This window comes from Chrysochloris asiatica, unplaced genomic scaffold (genome assembly GCF_000296735.1).
Source record: "Chrysochloris asiatica unplaced genomic scaffold, ChrAsi1.0 scaffold00314, whole genome shotgun sequence".
Lineage (NCBI taxonomy): Eukaryota > Metazoa > Chordata > Mammalia > Afrosoricida > Chrysochloridae > Chrysochloris > Chrysochloris asiatica.
This window is the reverse complement of record NW_006408832.1, coordinates 1,095,118-1,115,356: the sequence shown is the minus strand read 5'-3', so window position 1 is coordinate 1,115,356 and position 20,239 is coordinate 1,095,118. Positions and strand designations below refer to the sequence as shown.

General features: G+C 48.8%; 1 protein-coding gene across 1 annotated transcript; it reads right to left on the bottom strand.

Annotated features, from left to right (window-relative positions):
• Positions 1 to 5,205: 5,205 nt before the first annotated feature.
• Positions 5,206 to 19,135, bottom strand: SEPT2 (septin 2). The gene is made up of 11 exons (XM_006875209.1): positions 19,127 to 19,135; positions 16,434 to 16,554; positions 13,488 to 13,574; positions 12,982 to 13,105; positions 12,136 to 12,270; positions 11,756 to 11,873; positions 10,270 to 10,371; positions 9,352 to 9,497; positions 7,479 to 7,562; positions 6,411 to 6,468; positions 5,206 to 5,307 (listed from the first exon to the last, which is right to left on the bottom strand). Exons 1-11 carry the CDS (start codon positions 19,133 to 19,135, stop codon positions 5,206 to 5,208), a joined length of 1,086 nt encoding a protein of 361 aa, XP_006875271.1.
• Positions 19,136 to 20,239: the final 1,104 nt, after the last annotated feature.

Here is a 20,239-nt window from a genome sequence, read left to right as displayed (position 1 = left end):
GCCCCCGCGGACGCGACGCCGATTGGCCTGCAGGGGCGCTGGGGCGGGGCCTCCCTGGCTCGCGTCGGGAACGGGGGTGGGGCGAGGGCGGAACCGAGGCAAACGTGGGCGGGGCCTGAACTCGCGGGCCCGCGTTTTTGAGGCGGGATCCTGAGATCAAGGGGCAGGGCACATTCCCGGGCGGGGCGTGGCCTGGGTGTAGCTGCAGGACCCCGCGCAGATATCGGAGCAGGGGCCTAATGGTGGCTGGATGCCGCCCAGGGCGCTGTTCCAGGTGTCGATCGCCCACCGCTTGGACTAACCAGCAGCCTCACCCTTTTTCTGCTTCCGGGGGGGCAGGCCGCCAGCCGAGAACAAAAACGGTTCCCGGCGCGTACACCCCGCTCCCGGCTGCAGTAGCTGTATTGCCTACGTGGGGGCGCCAGTCACCAGTTGAACCTTGGGCATATTGGATCTGAGGGTACACTTCATAGTGGCTCACGGTGTGGCTTCCTGCTGGCCCGCAGGAAGCGCAGGTCTTGAGACGACATCATACCAAGTGGTGATGGTTGTGCGCCAGTCGGTTCATAGCGACCCTGTACAGGGTTTCTGAGGCTATGGGTCGGAACCGACTCGAAGGCACTTAACAATCTTTATGGGAGCAGAAAGCCTCATCTTTCTCCCGCCGAACAGCTGGTAGTTTTGAACTGCTGACCTTGAGGTTCGCAGCCCGATTTGTAACCACTACGTATGCCAAGACGGCTTCCAAGGAGCAGCTCGTGAGTTTGAACCGCCGACCTTGCAGTTCAAATGGCTTTTCAGTCTGGCGCATTAACTCACAGCGCACCTCACCAGTTAGCTTTTCTAGTGGTCTGTTTTCATGACATCGCCAGGTGTTCAGCAGTTTCTACTTGGGGCTTCACTTTCCCCCATTGTCCAACTAGGGAACACAGCCATCTAGGGCAGCCACTTTGTTTGCTGCACCCTACAGGTTCCTCAGCTGTGTTATTAGACTGTCCGCATTTTCTGAACTGAATGCATCACTGGTAAATGACCCTTCCCTATCATCCCCTGGTGGTGCTGTAGGACAAACACCACCCCAAGGTTGTTTGAACTGCAAAGTTGGGTGTTTAAATTCAATAAGCTCTTCTCAGAAACACTATACAGGGTCTCTGAGTTGAACCGACTAGATGGTACTTTTAACAACATCGCCCCTTGCTTTTTGGTTGTGGGCTTCAGGTTCCGGTTGCTCTTGATGCAAAGAATTCGTCCTGATTCTACATCGGACATTTAAGGGTTCCCGAACCTTCATATTAAAGAACCAATCCTCAACCACTTATTTAATATCTAAACAATAGTGCTTTATTTAGAAAAGGTTAGTTTTCATGAATATAAAATTGCTGTGTAAAATAAGTGTTTTCAAAATGCTTCTCTAAGCAGAGTCTCAGAACAGTGGTTATCAGTGAGCAAGTCTAGATGTGGACAGCAAAGGAAAGGCATTTCAAGGTGTACCAGAGTAGGTCCTCCCAGCCCTGCAAATCTAGTTCCGAGTGGCAGCTCACCCTAACTAGTGATTTTCTTACACACAGGGCTTATACTGACTACTTGTAAAAGCCTCCCATCTCATACTCTTTTTTTTCTTTTTAAATAAAAAATAAACCAACCAAACCATTTTCTCTAGCCTAATACCTGCCCTTGACAGACAGGAGGCATCGTGAAGTTGTGAGACAATCTTGGTAAAGTGCCCGTACGACGATTTCACAGTGATGGGGCAGGGCTAGTGGAACACCAGACTGTTTCTGCAGTAGGCCTTTCCAAGTCAAGTTATTTATTTTGACCTTCTCATGGTTATTTTTGGTCCGGCCCAAACGGAAGCTGGAAAAGCAAGACCACCCTCCCCGTCTGGTCAGTAGTTCCTCCACCTCAACTCCTCCTGCTGAGCTGCGTGAAAATCCTGAACCAGCAAGGAACCAGGCCCAACACAAATGCTGACAAGAGCCAGCCCTTGAAGCCTTGTGTCTCCTGCAGGAGACACACAGTACAGGTGAGGTCCATGTCTCCGCACCCGGCAGACTGACTGGTCAGCCTGTCAGCATAGATGTGAAACGTCTCCTTCTCTAAGACACAGAAATGTATTTCACAAAATGAAGGACAACAATAGTGACTGAAAACTGAGGAGATGGTCTACACAGAACAGAATCATCACTGCTCTTTGCCTCCCACCGGAAAACTATTCAAGATCGGGAAGGCCCAGCAGGACTAGCGACAGCTGGGTTCTCAGAAGCCCTTCACCATAAGACTGACACCAAGTTCCACAGCTGGGGAGGCTCTGAGATACAAGCCTTACAGAAAGACAGATTAAAGTGCAGTATAAAAGTACAAAAGGTTGGTTTCTCAACAGGCCAAAATATTAGTTTTTTTTGAAAAGTTACTTTAAAATGGGAAGAATCTAAAAAAGTTATCATTAAAACAGGAAGAATCTAAAAAAGTCATCATTAAAATGGGAAGAATCTTAGTTGTGAAAAGCGGAGCTCATGGCTACTTTTCTGCACAGTACGGTGTGACCGAGCCTAGTGGAGACCACAACAGAGGGCTGATGATGGACCCTACCGCAATAGCTGTCAACGTTAGCTAATGCTAGAACCCATCCACTTGACAGGCCTGTTGTTCAAAGAACTACTTGAGAGAGAATTCTGTTCCGTGTTATTTGGCAAACAGGTATCTGTGCAGATGAATCAACAGTATTCAACTGTAGCAGCAAAACTGGTTTCCGTGATGTGCCCACATCCAGAGTCTTCATGTGGCCACCAGGCAGGAGACCGCTCTGAGTCAATCTGACTTGGTGTCTAGACATCAGTCGAGGGTGCTCACCAACAATTACTCAGCTGAACTCAAAGACACCCAATGGCTGAACTGAACGTGGGCTGGTTTGGTAACTGACTTAGTGGTTAATTAAGGAGGAAAGAAAATGCAACTGGTAACTCACAAAATAGAAAGCGTTAACAGCAATGAAAGAATAAATGTTAAAATTACTTCATACAAAAACAGAAACAAAAACAAAAAACAAAACACCACCAAAAGAATCGAAAACACATGAAAAGTTTAAAAAGAAACTGCATTCTCAGGCACAGGTGTCCAACATGTGGACGGAACTCCTCCACCGACCTCATGGCAAATGTTGTGTGAGACTCATCTGGAATGTTCTTTTAATCCTGGAAAGTGTTTTCTGGAAAAACAAAGAAAACAGCACATCTACATAGGAGTGGCATAGGCTCTTTTTTCTTTATAACAAAGGGCACATGGGTGGATAGGGTCAGAGTTCTCAGAGGTTCAGAGCATGACTCAAAACAAACAACTTTATGTATCTAAAACTAGATGTTTTAGGAAGAGAAGCGAGCAGCAAAATCAGAGAAAATGAGCAATCCCCACCCCTCCACCCACCTCTGTTGTTGTGGTGGTGGTGGTGGTTAAGTGCTGTCGAGTCGATTGTGACCCAGAGCGACCCTGTATAGAGTTTCCCAGGCTGTAAATCTTTCCGGGAGCAGAAAGCCTCTAATGGCCCCTAATTCCTTCAGCACCGCCCCGCTAGAATCAGGAACACTGGGTCCCAGCTCAGCTCTGTTCTGCGGTGAGTTCTATGACTACGGGCAAACCACTCAGGCCCCGTGGCAGCCGCTTCCTAGCAGGAAACATTTCCTGTCGGGGTCCTACGGGTGAAAACTGGCCACGCGCACCTAGATGGAATCAGTGTAACTGTAAGCTTCAATCTCTGAATCTATGTGCACAGGTGGGAGCTTTGTGCTGGTGGCCACGGCCTCCCCAGGCGCCCTCTAGGTCCTCGGGCGGCAGGTGTCCCTTGCCAGAATTCTAGCTCATCAATCTTGTGATACATGCTGGCGGCACCTCCCTTCTCAGTCACCTCCATGCCTCCAAAGCAATACCTGTCCTAGGAGTGGAGACTTTCCCTGGTCGTCTCCAGCTTCTTGGTCACACTGAGCCCTAACCACATCTCTCTGTGACGTCTGGGTGCCAGCTCTCTAGGTTGGACTCATGGGTCTTGAATCAACTTTTTGCCCTTGCCTCTGAGGAGATGGTCAGGTAAAAGGACAACCCCCACCATCCACCAAGGCAAAAACTTCTCCCTCCCCAGTCATGGACCCCAGTTATCTGTGGAGTCCTTTTGAGGGGCAAGGCCAGCACACCATTAAGTGCCAGGGACAGAAGCGGCTCAGGCAGCAGGAGGCCCCAGCCCCAGTGGACCGATGGATGTGGTCTCATCCCCCCTCTATCTTTCTATGGTTTTCATCTGCACAAACTGCTTAATAATGCTTTGTTACTGTCCTTGCAAAAAGACGTTTTCACGTCCCATAAACAAATAATAAATAAAGGGGAATCTGGTGCAGACCGTATAGACTCGGTCAGGAGTCCGAGGTCCTGTGGGCCCAAACGTTGCAGACCGTCCAAACCATAGGCTCTGAGGATCAAACTATAGCCACCTAGCAGACATAGCAAACTGTCCCTCATCTGATTATTCAGTAATGTTGGTTAGTAATTCCATACATGAGCCCTGGATATCTACAGATAAATGTAAAAACCTTCCCTAAAAGCCGAGACGGGAAATTCCAAAAAGGCAAAGTTCCCCCCACCCCAACAAAAAAAGCTAAAGAGGATAGAGAGAAACACTGTTAACTGATGGTATGTGGAGGGGATTATAATCAATGTAATGAAACAAGGTACATGAATGTTTGAATGTGAAACTGATGATGTACCCTGAAAACTTTCACTCAATCCACAATAAAAACCTTAAAAAAAAAAAAAAAAAAAAAAAGTTTTCATCATTAACACCTTTCCAACTGCATGACTCATAAATGTTTGAACACACAATTTTCCCCTCTTGTTACTCGTACTTGTAAACTTAGAAAACAAAAAAGGTTCAAAATACAGGACAAGAAAAAAACACCCATGTCGGACCCACCAAACACCTCAGCCTGTCCCTGTCCTCCAGTACCGTGGGCAGCGTCTTGAGCTTCAAGGCCTGGAGCTCTAAACCTGCCCTCTCTGGAGACCCTACAACAGCAGGCTGGTGGGTGGGAGGGGGCACCCCAACCACAGGAATGACCTCCCTTCTGCAGGGAAACGGTGAGGGTGGTGAGAGCTTCAGAGGTAGCCACGCCACGCGCGAGGCACCAGGGGCAGCATGGGCCCGGTGGCCCGGCTCGTCTTACCTCACACGTGGTGCCCATGGGCACTGCTGTCCCCGTCCCCAGCCTGCATCTGCATCTGCATCTGTGCCTGCATCCTGGCGATCATCTCTTGCATGCGTCGAAGCTACAGACACGGGGGAATTGCTCCTCTGAATGGGATGTAGAGGGCTTCCGTGATCCCTACAATCTTAACTTCTAGGCTTTCACAGAATGTGGCAAGGAGGTACGACTACAGATTGCTGTCGTCAAGTGCTGGTGAGTAGGTTCCGACCCACAGCGACCCTTACAGGGTTTCCAAGGAGCAGCTGGTAAGCTTGATCCACCGACCTTGTGGTTCAAACCAACTTTGCAGTCCAGTGCAGTCGAGCCCACAGCGCCACTCCAGGACTCCAACTACTATCTACAGAACTCAAATCACCAATCTGTGAGGACAGGACCAACTCAACAGAGCACAAAGCCGTAAAAACATGCAACTGAAATCAGAGACAAAAACAAGCCACGGAGACCCAGCTTTAGTGGAGGACGGCCAGTGAGAGGCCTGTTCAGCTGTTTGCCTGCCTGCCTGCCTGCCTGCCTGCCTAGCAGGTGTGAGCGCCAACTTTAGTGCAGCACTTTCCCACCGTTCCGATCCATTTCTATTTTACCAAATGGATTTCTCTCTAATGCTTTTCTAACCAGTAATGCCAGTCTCTTCTCATTAGTCTGTTTTCACAGAACTTCGTTTCCCCATGCCTATTCTTCAAAATAAATGTTAGAATCATTTATCATGCTAGCCCCTAAAAGAAAAATTTCGCAAACACCAGCAACCCTGCTGGGATTTTGCTGGTTATGTTGCATCTGATTTGGAGAGACCTGTGATCTCTGTGCATTGCAGCTTTTAACCTAAAAATGCCACGCCTGTAAGTCCTGCAATGTTTCCTAAAGTTCCATTATTATATATATTTCTATTTACATCTAAGAAAATGATTGATTTCACATTAGTCATGTTACTCAATTCTCACCTGGGTTTTTTTTTAGGTAAAACTGCCACCAGTGATTCAGTGTGAGAACACGTAAATAAAGCAGTACGTGTGTTATTTGTAAATATCCAGACACAATTATGGAGTGATGCACAACTAAAATGACACCTATCTGTCACATGCAATAGATCCCTCTGGGACCCATTAAGGAAAGAGAACTATCAGGAAGTTAATGACACGACACAGCTCTAAACTTCAGAGCACTTACTTCTGCCTCCTTTTCCAACAAGATCTGGTCTTTATTCATGTCCTCGTTCTCCACTTTTCTAAGAATTGAAGAAATGACAACATTGCGAAAAATATCATTGGTTATTTCTGATAACGGATACCCAAAGAAAAACTGCACTTTACAATTCTGAGGACTCCTCCTACTTAAAATGACATCCATCGGTCATTGTTATGATTTAAAACATGAACAGGTGAGAAGGGCACAGAACGTGCATGGAAAGGGAAACCCAGGAGCCCGTCTGACTCGGAGCCGGGGGACGTCAGCTCCTCTCCATGAGCATGGGCTTCACGGGGCTCCGCACACCACAGCCCCGCGTGGTGAGGACGGTTGGAGGAGCCCAAGCCTGCCTTCTCCTGTGCAGGAAGACCCAGTACCACATCACAGGGCCCTGAAAGGAGCCCTGAAAGGAGCTAGAGGACCTGCTCAAATCCCTGAAGGAGGCAGACAGAACGAGAGCAGGGCAGAGCCTTGCACAGACAGCCAGTCTTTGTCACCACTAGTCCTTGCTCCGAGGCTGGTTCCCAGGCAAGTAGCAGAGTCAATTAGATTCTACTGTGCACCTCCGTGTTTGCACAACCCATTACATGATGCAAATGTGTACAGTGAGCTATGGGGAGAAATACTTTCTATAAGTGAGGTATACCACCAATGGAGTCCAGTAAGATCTGTTCTAAGTGGGGGCTGCATTTTGGCCAATACAACTCAGCTCACAAAATGCAGGCCTCATAGGAGAACCCACGGACTCACTCCTCAGCTGGGGAAAGCTGCAGTGTCTTGCTAACAATCTCTCCTCATTTAACAACAGAAAGATATTCTGGAGAAGGGGCTCAACACACATCTCTGGTCATTCTTGCTCAAGCCGTTCTTGTGTGGATCGCTGAGGCTGCCTATTCGTCTACTTAGCCAGCCCCTAGGAGCAGCTCATGATGGCTAAGTTGCCTCGATAGAGGGGATATGGTTTGGGGAGACACAATATGGATGGGATGGGGTGGGAACAACACGACTTAGGAAGGGCGACAGTAGAGAGAGAGAAAGAAGAGGGCCAACCTGCCGCCTCTCTTGAGCCTCTCGGAGCGGAAGTTCTCATAGTGGAGGTCCTGGGTCACCTCCTGGAGATCCTGCATGTGAGTTCTGAAACACAAGAGGACGGTTGCACTGAGCAGGTGAGGGCACGCACCCTCTTCAGGAAAACCACCAACCCAGTCCATGTAAGGCCTTCTTCCTTGGGACCCAGCTGCTGGAGTGTCAACATCTCAGGACACTGAGGTGTGTCTCTCCCTCACTGACGCTAAGAGCACATGAGCAGAGTCAGAGTAAAAACCACCTGCGTGACCTGCTTATTCGGCGCCACCGCAGAGGGCTCAGATGCACAGGAACCTCAGGGGCCTTGGGATCACCACATTGAAAACATAGACATTTTCCTAAAGGAACTACTGGAAAACAATCACAACTCATCCAGCTTAAATGAATATACCACTCTTCCGTCACAGAGCGCTGGCGAATCTAAGTGACAGAGAGCCTTAGCTGGGGGCTGGGGTGTGCTGGTTCCATCAGTGACAGAACTGAGCTCGACACTGCTCTCAGGAAAGTCATGCTTCCCCACCCCTGGTATCTCAAATACACAACGCACACCGAACGTATCCCTGCTTACTTAGGAGGCAGCAAAGCAGGCTGAGTCATGGCAAAGGGCCTCATGTGCTAAAACACGCACAGCCAAGCAGAAGTCCCTGTCCAAGGAAGCCTGTGTTGGAGGCACTGTGGTCAGCTTTAACGGTCACGTGGTGCTTCAGACTAGCCTGCTAACTTTTCACTGGTTTTCTTCACAGCAAATGACCAAGCTGTTCTCAGCTAAGTCAAACACTAACCTGTCTAGGTCAGTCACTGCGACATAGTGAATTCTTAATATGTCTTTTCTAGCCTAAGTCTTTGTATTTTCCAGTAAACAACTGCAGGATCAGGGTCAAAGGTGGGAGAAGATGGCTATTGTGATTGTAAAACCTGCAACTCAAATGTGGGATAAAATGAGCTGTCTCACAAGAAGGAAACAAGGATCGCACCGCCATCAAGAGAAGAGCCAGGACCTTGAGGGTTCTGCATGATGAACCTCCTGGACCCAGGGACAGAACCAAGAGGCAGTGTCTGAGCTGGTGAGGCGGGCCTTCCAGCCCACGGAGCCCACGGAGCCCACGGAGGGAATGTTGACAGAGCGGGCTGCCTCCAGGGACTTAACTGGGAGCTAGAGCTGAGTCTCTAGGCTGAGGCTTCCTGTGGACTGGGACGTCCTGTGAGCGTTTAGCAACAACCCTACAACACTGAGAGGGCACAGCTGAGGAGAGGCGATTCCAACTGAAGGTATTTTCTGGTTCTGTCAGCTCCCCTAATCAAGCCCCTTCGAGTATGGTGCCTGAGTTCTGTGTGGCCACTGCAAATGGGAAGCAGAGAATGCTGTGGGAGGGATGCTCTGGTGCCACATATATATACACACACACTCACTTTGTTTTTCCTCAATCATTCTGTAAGCTCTGATTAAGGAGGCATCGTTAAGTACGGTTAAGTGATACCTCCTTTTTCATGAACAACAGTCTGGCATGTGTGTTACTTAGGTGTGAATTTATTTTTCGAAGACCATCTCTTTCTGTAATCAGGGCCATTTCAGTTGTGGACAAGCAATCGAGGGCGGACTGGGGCCATTGCAGTCAGCGGGGCTGGGAGGAGACCTGCAAGCTGCTTCCTTCAGCAGTATTTCCACAGCCTCACTGAGCAGGCTCCCTTCCCTTGCCCTCTGCTGCTCTAATGCCACAATCTAGCTCTGGTTGACCTCTAGCTCTCTGGGGTGGGTATGAAGCCACACACTGTGCTGTGCATGGACTGGGCAGGTCTGACAGAGCTGGGCACTGAGGTGGCAGGACGAGGGTCTCACATGAGCATGGTCCTCAGCTTCAGAAAGTCGTTGTGCTCCGGGTTCTCCACCTCCACCACCCCCCATGGGTAGAGGCGGCCTCGGACCTTCTTGCCTTTGGCTTCAATCAGCTGGTTGGATCCAACCACCGAGAACGGGATACTGGCCTGGAGAGACATGGGTGGACAGGCCCCGTTGTCAGGGAAGCCCAGTTTTCACTGTGGACACAGATGTCAATCAAAATTCATCAGAAAAATGAGGGTCTGACATTTCACTGGAAGTACCAGCCAGCTCCCCAAGGGGACAAATAGTAAGAAAACAAATCAGAGCTGCAATTAAAACTCAGTAAGATTTCCCAATACAGGTGTGTCCCTTAACATCAGTTTAGATAACGTCCAACCATGTACATGTCCTAGGTCCCCTAAGGTTTGCTGTTTTATGTTTTAAAGGGAAAGCGGCCTATAGTTATGGAGACAAAAACCCAGACTCGTGCAGCACTGGGCCGCTGAGGTGGAGGTTGTAGCTCCCTTCCTGTCACTACACTCCAACCCGTTCTCTCAGAGACTGTTCCTGTTCCTCTGGCCTTCGTGACAAGGACAACTGGATGCAGGCTCCCATAATGTTTTGGTCTTCACACAATGCCCAAATCACATCACATCCCATCATAGATGTTAAGCGATACATAGCTGTATATTTAAATTTAAAACGCTACCATAACTCTGGTAGCATAGTTACAAATTGGGCTGTGAGCCTCAAGATTGGCAGTTCGAAACTACCAGCTGTTCTGCAGGAGAAAGATGAGGCTTTCTGCTCCCGTAAAGATTTACTGCCTGGGAAACCCTGTACAGGGTCGCTATGAGTCGGAACCGACTCCATGGCACATCATGAACACTGGGAAATGGGGTCTCTTGAGCGGTGGGCCAAGGACAGTGTTCTGACCTTGAGAAGTCTGGTCTGCTCTTTAAAATCTTCATCTTCATCCGACTCGGCATCAGGCAAGTGATAGATTTTGATACTGTGTTCTTCAATTTCATCCAGAATCTGGAAGAAGGACAAAACCAGGCACAACTTTAGCAATCTGCACACGTTTTTAGCCAAGTGCAACTTATCCTATCAGAAGAATTTCACAATTGTCCATCAAACTGATGACAAACATCACTTTGAATCAATAAAATCGTAGCACTTTGAATCAATAAAATCGTAGAAGAGTCTAGATTTTGAAAACAGGCGAGTTAAAACGAGCAACAGAAAGACGCCCACTCACACTGGACACCAAGCAAACGTACACTATAGTGAGACGCTGTTTCTCCCTTCTCAGTCGGGCAACACTTTTATAAACCTGGAAACACATCCAGGATTGTTCCAGAAGGTGGGGACTTAAACTGTCATAAGCGTTTCCTGGGAAGCTTCTGTTGCTGAGAATCTGCTGGGCTCACACATGGTGAAGCTCAGTGGGCAGTGCCCATCACTGTCCATCACTGCCACTACGCAGAGGGACACACCAAGGGGGCCTGTGTGGAGGGAGCACTAGGGCGAAGGCAGGGGCGGCACGCCAGTGGGTAGCACATCAGTGGGTAGCCAGGGCTGGACTGGGCAGTTGAAGATGTGAGGGAGCCAGTTGTGTAGAGGTCTAGGCAGCCCTCAAGCAGAACTTGCAGATCTGAAGGAGAGTGAAGCTCATCCAGTGACAACTAGTTAGACAAACTACAGGAGGGCTAGCCACAAGGACCAAACAGTCAAAGGGCAGAGCACCACACAGCCCAGTACCACCCTGTGCAACAAGTCTGTTCTGGAGAGCTGTCTCTAGTGCACAGGGTTTGCTCGTGGGTAAAGGAGATCTTGTTTCCAGAGTTTACTTTCTTGGTGAGCTTACCACCAGATCAGAGAGACAACCGGAAGACTACAAGGGACGGGCTGATGAATGTTCAGTGGCAGCTCCAAAGGCCGGGACCAGCATGCTCAGGGTAAAATCCTAACTGGGCCATGGAAGCATCTCGAGAAAAGAAGGGATCCATGTAGCTGAGCACCGGGCTGCACTCTTTTGTCATTTAATCTGACATACTGTTGACATTTCCACACGTGAGTCAGTGGTCCTGATGACGCTAATGGAAAGGTCAGCAGTTCCAACCCTCCAGCAGTTCCTCAGGAGAATGAGGTGGCCATCTGCTTTCCAAGAGTCACGGTTCGACTCTGCCCGACATGTTGGAATCCACTCAGCAGTGGCGGGTAGGGTGGTAGACCTCAATAAGCAGACAACTTCATGAAGGAAGAAATAACTGCCAGTCTGCTCAATACCAGGTACCAAAGCTCAGATGGAGCCCTGCAGCACCCCCAGACCGCTACAGAAACAAACGTGTGCCGTCTCCCGATGCCCTTTCTTCTATCCAACCCAACAGACGAAGATCCCAGAATACGGAAGGCTCACCCTTTTCTTCAAGCGCTCACGTTCCTTCAGAGTGAGGGTGTCAGCCTTGGCAATGACAGGGACAATGTTCACCTTGTTGTGGATCGCCTTCATAAATGCGACATCCAGGGGTTTCAGTCTAAAACATGTCACCCGTTTTGGGAAAAAGAGGAGAGCACACCATGATTTCAGTTCTCATCTCAAAACAGTGCGGGGAAAGTTGGCACACTCAGTGCAGAAAAGACGGCTGTCTCCTAACATCTGCATCCACAGCGACACTGACACCCGTGGGGGGGGGGGGGGAACGCGAGGTGACAGAGACCCCGTGGGGTCCTGAGGAGGAGACGAGATGACAGAGACCCCCAGTGTCCCGAGGGGAAGATGAGGTGACAGAGACTCACCCATGTCCAAAGGGGGAGATGAAGTAGAAGCAGCAGTGAACCCTGTTATCTATGATGTGCCGCCTGTTCAAGCCACTCTCGTCATGAAGGTACCGCTCAAACTGCTCATCGATGTAGGAGATGATGGTCCTGAAACTGAGACCCAGACACCAACAATGACGGGACTGCATGGTGCAGGGGAAGGCAGGCAGCCCAGCTCCAGAGAAACAAGCTCTCCTCCCGTAAGTCAATGACTCACTTGATGAAACAAGACAGAGAAGGAATTCCTGGGTTTTTTGAGGCTGTCACCTCCAGGCTGGCGGTAACCAGTATAGATGGCAGGTGCCATGGGAGCCCAAGGAGGACAAAGTAGGACAGGGACTCCTGAGTTTGACTGGACAGGGGCCCTGGACTGAGTGTGATACTAGGTGTTTACTAAGGTGGGGCCCAGTAGAGGGGACACAGGATGAGGAGGAAGGCAGAGCGAGAGCTACAAAGGCCCAGAGTGTGGACAATCTGCAAACACATGGGGAGGTGACACCCTGCATGCCAAGTCCCTCCTGGGGGACATGCCGCTGGTGGAGCGACTTGCCTACAGGCTTCTCTCCCTCATGGGCCGAGAAGGGAAAGGTCACACAGTTTCTGGGGCTGCATCCTTTACGAAGCATCATACACATGCTGGCTCTGCACCTTCTGGAGGCATTGGATTGGCCTCAGAGAAGAACACAACCCATTCTCTGGAGAAGGCCTCAGGTAAAAAGTCTGTGGTTGATGAACTGTAAATGAGCGCACTGGTTCCTATCTGGTCACCAACCGCTAACAGCAGAAACGCCACGCTTCAGGCAGTGGAGGCCCAAAGGCACGCACCAGTCTCGGCAGTTGATGGCGTCACCGTAACCAGGTGTGTCCACCACCGTCAGTCGCAGTTTGACCCCTCGCTCTTCAATTTCCACCGTGGAGGCCTCGATCTGGACAGTTCTCTCAATTTTTTCTAGGGAAGAACAAACTCCGTGTCAGGAAGGAACCTTACACACAAAGCCGTAGGCAAGGGGGTGATGTTCTTCGAAGCTGCTGGCTGAAGAGAGGTTTTCGAAGACAGTGAGGGCGAAGTCAAGCCTCAGGAAGATTACGGTACCAAGGTGAAAAGCTGTCATTTCCACCCCGGACAGAGCAAACAGAGAAAATCAAAGTTGGCTTTGAGACTGGCCCTGTTGTCCTGGGCTCCACTCGGTGTCCCATCCCTCTACCTCCCGAGCATGCAGGGCGCTCGGACGCGGGTCAAACAGCCACACCACATCCAGGCAGCAGCGATCCCAGCAGCTTAACCACCGAGGCGTCACCAGTGCTGTCCATCAGCTGGGCAGGGGTCTTACCTGCAGCCCCGGGGATGACTCTTTCTGGGTAGAGGTCAGTCAGGAACAGGCTGTTTATGAGGGTCGACTTTCCCAGGCCCGACTCCCCTTGAGAGGAAATAAAACACCGTCACAACCTAGCTACATGGCACAGTGACAGTTAAGTCTCCCTAGGCTCCGAGAGACCAGCACTGCCTCAGAACTTCACCAAGGTTCCCAGTATCTGATGGGCGGCGGCACCGCCAGCATCTCCCACAGACAAAGGGAAAGTTCACAGTCCCTGCCTGCACCTCTGGATGTGTGCCTGTAACAGCACCGCCCGACAGAAACACACACTGTTCTCCATAAATGTGGGGACGACAGGCAGGTACGTTCTCCATAAATGTGGGAAATGACGGGCCACACTTCAACAGGGGAGCCACCCGGGGACACAGGTCAGGGACTGAAACGCCATCCAGGGCAGGACAACAAAGACTCCTCCACACATGGACACTCTGCATTTCCTCATCTACCCTCACGGTGGGGCCAGTTCAAGCACCCCTCACCCCACATTTGTCAGCCCACATCCAAGCCCTTCAGCGCACGCTGGGCACAGTGCTCATCTAGCATTAACTGGTCAGGAGTCCCTCGCCAACTTCCCAGACCAGGCCAGACACCAAAATCCAAGGGCTACACTCAAAGGAGCGCCAAGCTGAGGGGACTGCTGACTGATTTTCTCATCTACGAGAAGCGTGAACAAAGCCCAAAACATTCCGGGAGGTCATCCTCTGAGGCTCTACTCTCAACAGGGGCACGCTTCTTAGCTTTCTGTCTTAGCTTTCCGTCATGGACCAGGGGTGAAACACACTTGTTATGCCAAGCATGAAATGAAGACATCCGTTCACAGAGCAGGAGGCATCGCTTGAAAAAGCACGATTGCAGGGAGAATCTGCCAGATGCTTGAAGAGTGTAGGATTACCAAACTGAGGTGCAGTATTCCAGGTGAAAATGCAGCAAGAGAAACCTAGAGCTGCGACGCATGCGCCAGCCCAGCAGGCAGACTCATCCGGCACAGGGCGCTTACCAAGTGGCTTTACCACTAAGCATTTTCTGCACGCCTGGCCATCTTCTAGGGACTGAGACACAACACTGAAACCTGGCTCTGGGAGCCAGAGTCCAGTGGGCGTGATAACTGAGAAAAAGGGCCCAGGGCATGCCGGGGGAGAGGGAGGAGCCAGAGTTAGGGCTGCTTTTGAACCTTCGGCTATTGGGCGCTAAGTGTGCTGATTTCCTGTGGGTCCGGCAGTCCGCTGGCTGACACAGACATGAAGGCCTGGGCCTCAGGAGCAGGTGCTGAGATCGGTGCCTTTAAAGTGGAGAAATGTGGACCAGTGTTTAGTCCATCTATACCCAAACTCTTTACTACAAACAGGCTACAAAAGTCACAAAAGTGCCAACCAAGTGCAGAGAATGACGGGCTTCAGTCAGGCACCAGGGGGCACCACACAGTAAAGACTCAGCACTGGGAAAGACTCCCCCTGCTGTTGGGATCCCATCAGGCCCACAGCCACAGAATCGAAGATTTTCACTGAACTCAACTTTTACTTTGTGAAACTTAGGCTAAATCAGAGCAAAATCAAATGTAGCCCAAGCTGGAATGCTCGGAAGCACAGAGTTTTCCGATCTTAAGGGATCTCTTCATATTTATTTCTCCATTTTTAACCAATGAGAGAAAACCACTTCTTTCCCAAACAGCATGTAACAGGAACAGCTCCCTTTGGGGTGCTCCCCTGGGCATGAAGCACTTGCCAAGAATGAGGCACAAGGTGAGATGGAGGTGATGTCTGAGGCGGTGCACTTCACAAGAGACAGTCAGCCTACTCAGTGATGCAGGCACCAGGGCCCTGCTAAAGGCTGACACACAGCACAAGACAGAATTCGACTATTCAGTAGCAAGTTCCAAGTAAAATGTATGTTTTCAAATTCTCAAGTTATTTGACCCTGCCAACAAAGAATTTCCCCTAACTACATGGCTGAGGAGCTACTAAGGAGCTATGGTGGCGTAGTGGTTACACATCAGGTTGCTAACCTCAAGGTCAGCAGTTCGAAACTACCAGCTGTTCCGCGGGAGAAAGATTTACTCGGAAACCCTGTGCAGGGTCACTATGAGTTGGAACCGACTCCACGGTACTTTGTAACAACAACAACATACAGCTCATAGTATTCTACTCCAGTTTGGGAAAAGCAACAGTCGTGTTACTTAGTAACCAATGCTGGTGTGGTGCTGTAGGATAAGCACTGGACTGTGAACCACAAGGTTGGCAGTTCAAAGCCACCAGCTACTCCTCAGAAACCCTATACAGCAGGGGTGGGTAACATACAAAGGCCATACAAGGCACTTGAAATCCAGGGTTTGGCCCTGGAAAGGCAACCACAGTTGCTGCCGTTACACTGTTGATGGTTGTTAAAGTGTCATTGAGTCGGTTCTAACCCATAGTGACTATGAATAGGGTTTCCAAGGAGCAGCTGATGAGCTTGAACTGGTGACCCTGTGGTTCAAACTGACTTTGCAGGCAATCACATTGTTTTTGTTGTTGTTAAGTGCCGTCAAGTTGGTTCCAACCCATAGCAACCCTGTAGAGGGTTTCCAAGGAGCAGCTGGTGAGTTTGACGGCTTTGCAGTCTGGCGCATTAACCCACAGTGCCACACCAGGACTCTGTGTTAACCACATTAGGGGTCAGTTAATGAAATGTTTGACCAAATACAATAGGGTAATTTTCAAGTGGACAACTGTATATGGCTCACAAATGAGGTCATAAGTTTTGGTAAAAAAGGCTCCTCTCAGCCGTGCTACACAGGGTTGCTATGAGTCAGAATCAACTCAACAGCACTTAAGAACTATAGTAACTTATTAAATCTACTTAATATTTATCAAGTATGTTTAATCAAATGCAATCTACCAGTAAACTGATAAGTTAATTACGTACCAACAACCATTAGTGTGAACTCAAAACCCTTCTTCACTGATTTTCGGTGAACTTGATTGGGAAGATTTGCAAATCCAACATAGCCAGGAGTTTCTGGATTTATAAACTGAGCTGGTTGTTGCTAAAATGAAATTTCAAAAAAAGGGTTACTTACATCCTAGTGGTTGCTTTGAAAATATAATCAAGTCTGTGACAAATAAAGGCATCATAAATTCAAAAAAGGATTTAAAAATCATACGTAAACCGTAACTTCTAGAAAGGCCAATTTCTACAGCAAAAGTATAGTATCTCCTTCAGAACTAGAGGAAGAGAAACCAGCCCAGTGTCATTTCTCAGCTATCTACTCCTGAAAATTAGTATTGTGGTTGTCAATATCCTGTTTAGAAACATATCACCAATGCATAAAATATGTGCTTATTAATTAACCAGAGTGTAATTTCCAATTTTGACTTGAGGATTATGTATGACGTTATAGGAGTCAGGCAAGCTTACAAAGTAATGCCAGATCTGGCACCAAATGTAGCTCAACTTTGAGTAGCTTCCACAGCAGATGTTGCTAGGCTTCAGGAAAAGGGTGTCTGTGAAAACGCTACCTCTCCTGCTACATCCCCAGCTGCATACACAGCCTCCCCACGAGGACAGAGGACATAGGACAGGAGTCACAGCCAACTTCCCGGATGCACGGCTGTTGCTGAGTGAGCAGAGGTGACAGGTGGAGATGCAGAAAAGCGCACAGAGCCCCGGGCAGAACCCAGGCCATGGGTATATAGACGGCATGGTAGAGCTGTACCTTTCCTTTCGCTTAAAAGTTTCCAGTAATGATGGGAAAAGAAAGTTCATATAAATCATCTTTAATGTGACAGATTTCACAAAAGTTCTGGCATTAAAGAATGCTTTAGTAAATTTCAAGGTTGAGGAAAAGAAACTCCCGGCAACCCCTCGGTCTCAGAGCAGACCTGGGCTCCAAAGGTTGATTTTTCAGATGCAGACTGCCGGGCCTACTTTTTGAGGTGCCTCGGGGTGAACTCAAATCTCCAGGTGTTTAAAACAAAAACTTACTAAGAATGGAAAGATATAAAAAGAAAACGAGTTTCCCTTGCCTACTATTCTACAATAGATACTTGACAGAAAGGAGTACCAGAAAACATGATTACAGAAAGCTTGTGAGCCCGTCTTCTGCCAATAACTGACTGGAATACCTAAGGGCGTTCTAGAACTTGCCCAGTGAAATAGGCTTCTTGTGGAGCCTTTGTAGAGTATAGGACGTTAGGTGGAATCCTGAGTCCCATCCAGAATCTTCTGAGGTGGGACATTCCCACTTGAGAGGACCTGCAGACAAGCTCTGAGCAGAAAGAAGAACAGAAGATACTTCATGAAAGAGCAGCAGGAAAACAAAACCACAAAACAGCACACTGTTTGGCTATTACTAGAACAAGCAAGCTGTTCACTTGAGAGCAAGCCATCAAGGCAAGTCAGCAAGTCCCTTCAGGACAAACCCCCCCTCCAAGACTGAAACTCAAAGGGCCCACATGAGCAGGCCTGGAAGCTCGCTGGTGACTGTGTGGGTCGACTGCTGAGCGAAGTGGGAGAAAAGGCAGTAATGAAGACATGGGCTGTGTTTAACCACGTTCCATAGACGCCTGTTGACCTTGAGATGAGAGCTAGAAGAGGAAGAGCTAGTTGGTCCTCGGTTTGGGGAGATGGGAACTCCTCAGCCCATGGACACTGACTAGAGCTCAGAGTGAAGCATCCAGCTGATATAAAGTGGGGGGAGGCACACAAGAACGCTCAATTTTGTAGATAGTACCCATTTGACCTAGCTTCACTGGCTTGATGATCAGAACTTGACTAGATGATAAGTAAGTTTGATACAAGAAGCCAAGTGTTAATTGATGAACTTGACCTTTACTTATGGATGTAGTTACCAGCTTAAAATACCAACTGAGAGGGAAGAAGTCTTCACATCAAGTATCAATGCTATCCCCTCAGTACACAGGGTTGATAGGGACGGGCAACTTAGACACTGGCTACCTAAAATGGGGGGAGGAGGGGCTACAAGGCACAAAATGGCTGGTTGAGAAGTTTTCACGAGGCAGTTTAGTTTCAGAGCGAGTGGGGGCAGGTTGAATTCCCACTGAATAGTTTTCATCTTGTCTGGATAAGTCTGGTGAAAGGAGAGTCAAAGGACAGGATTCTTTTGATTCAATAGTGAGTAACTGTTACGACAACTAATTACGACTGTCACGACTGTCAAGGTAGAGGTTGTGTACCATAAGCATCTGGTAGCAGTGAAGCTGAAGAGACCAAGAGCAACAACCAGTTCACCATGGGTCACCACAGGCTCTGCTCTCCTTAGCCCGTCTGTGAAAAGCAGCCGAGCACTGGGTTCAGGGCTCGAAGCCCCATCCCTCTCATGGTAGTGGCCAATCAGATTCTAAACAATTCTCAGTGTCATAAGGATTTTCACCAACAAGCTGAGAAACAAACAGAAACCTGACACCAGAACACAAAAGGCTCTCACAACAGTGACAAAGACCTTTGAACTCCAGTCCTAGTGGTCCAAGTAGGCCAGCTGTAAAAAAGAGAGCAAGTCACACGGAAGCTCAGTAAACACTGGAAATTCTGAGCTAACTAGTGGGAAACCTAATGCAATTTCTCCTTACACTGTAGATATAGCAAGCGTGGCCTCTTACCTTAGACATCTTGAGCAAAGTTTCGTCAACCTGTTGAAAAACAGACTCGTGAGTATATCTGTACTTGTACAAGTGTACACATACACACTCATGTGCGCACACATCTACAAGTACATATGTAGACATACACACATGTATTGCACTGTGAACTGACCTATAATTGACTTACACACAAATATCCATGACAGGGTCTGACTCACAGCGACCCTACATAGGGTTTTCCAAAGAGCAGCTGGTAGGTTTGAACTGCTGACCTTTTGGTAAGCAGTCAAGTACTTACCATACTACAGCACCACACCAGGACCCCAGATACCTCCCCAGAAATGCTGAACCAATCATCTTTCAGGATTTAAACAGTAGCGGTTGCTGAAAGGAGCTACGTATGTGTATGCACACTGACAACTGCATCCAACTTCTGGACCAGTTCCTTAGAGACCAGGAGCCCCGCTGGCTGCCAATCAAAAGGTCTGAAGTTTGAAGCCAGCAGCTGCTACATGGAAGCAAGCTGTGGCAGTCTGCTTCTGTAATGACTCTAACCTTAGAAACCCCACAGGGTGGCTCTACTCATCTCTCAGGGTCTCTAAGAGTCAAAATCAACTGGATGGCAGCAGGGCTATTTGGATTTTTAGGGTATTAGGGAGATGATGATAGAAACAGATGTGTCTATGAGTCTGTGGTTGGTGGTGCCATTGAGTCAGTTCCAACAGACAGCGACCCGACGCACAACAGTGAAACACTGCCGGGCCCCACGCCCTCCTCACAATCGCTGCCATCTTGTTGGGGGTCTTACCCTTTTCTCTGAGCCTCCACTTTACCAAGCATGATATTCCTCTCCAGGGAACAGTCTTTCCTGATAACATAGTCAATGTACAAGCGATGAGGTCTGCCCATCATCCTCAGTTTCAAGGAACGCTCTAGTAGTTGCTTGTTCTTCTGGAACTTGCTGGGACTTGCCATAATCTCCTCCAACACCATGATTCAAATGCATCGCTTCTTCTGTGGTCTTCCTTATTGAATGTTCAACTTTCACATGCATATGAGGCGACTGAAAATACCGTGGCATGGGTCATACCTTAGTTCTCAGAGTGAAATCTTTGCTCTTTAACACTTCAA

What these genes read in the sequence shown, in the direction of transcription:
- SEPT2 (XM_006875209.1), bottom strand. An exon ending in AGCAGACCAGACTTCTCAAG is followed by an intron (nt 9,498 to 10,269) that starts GTCAGAACACTG and finishes ATGTCTCTCCAG; the next exon opens with GCCAGTATCCCGTTCTCGGT. An exon ending in TGTTGGAAAAGGAGGCAGAA is followed by an intron (nt 5,308 to 6,410) that starts GTAAGTGCTCTG and finishes CCGTGTCTGTAG; the next exon opens with CTTCGACGCATGCAAGAGAT.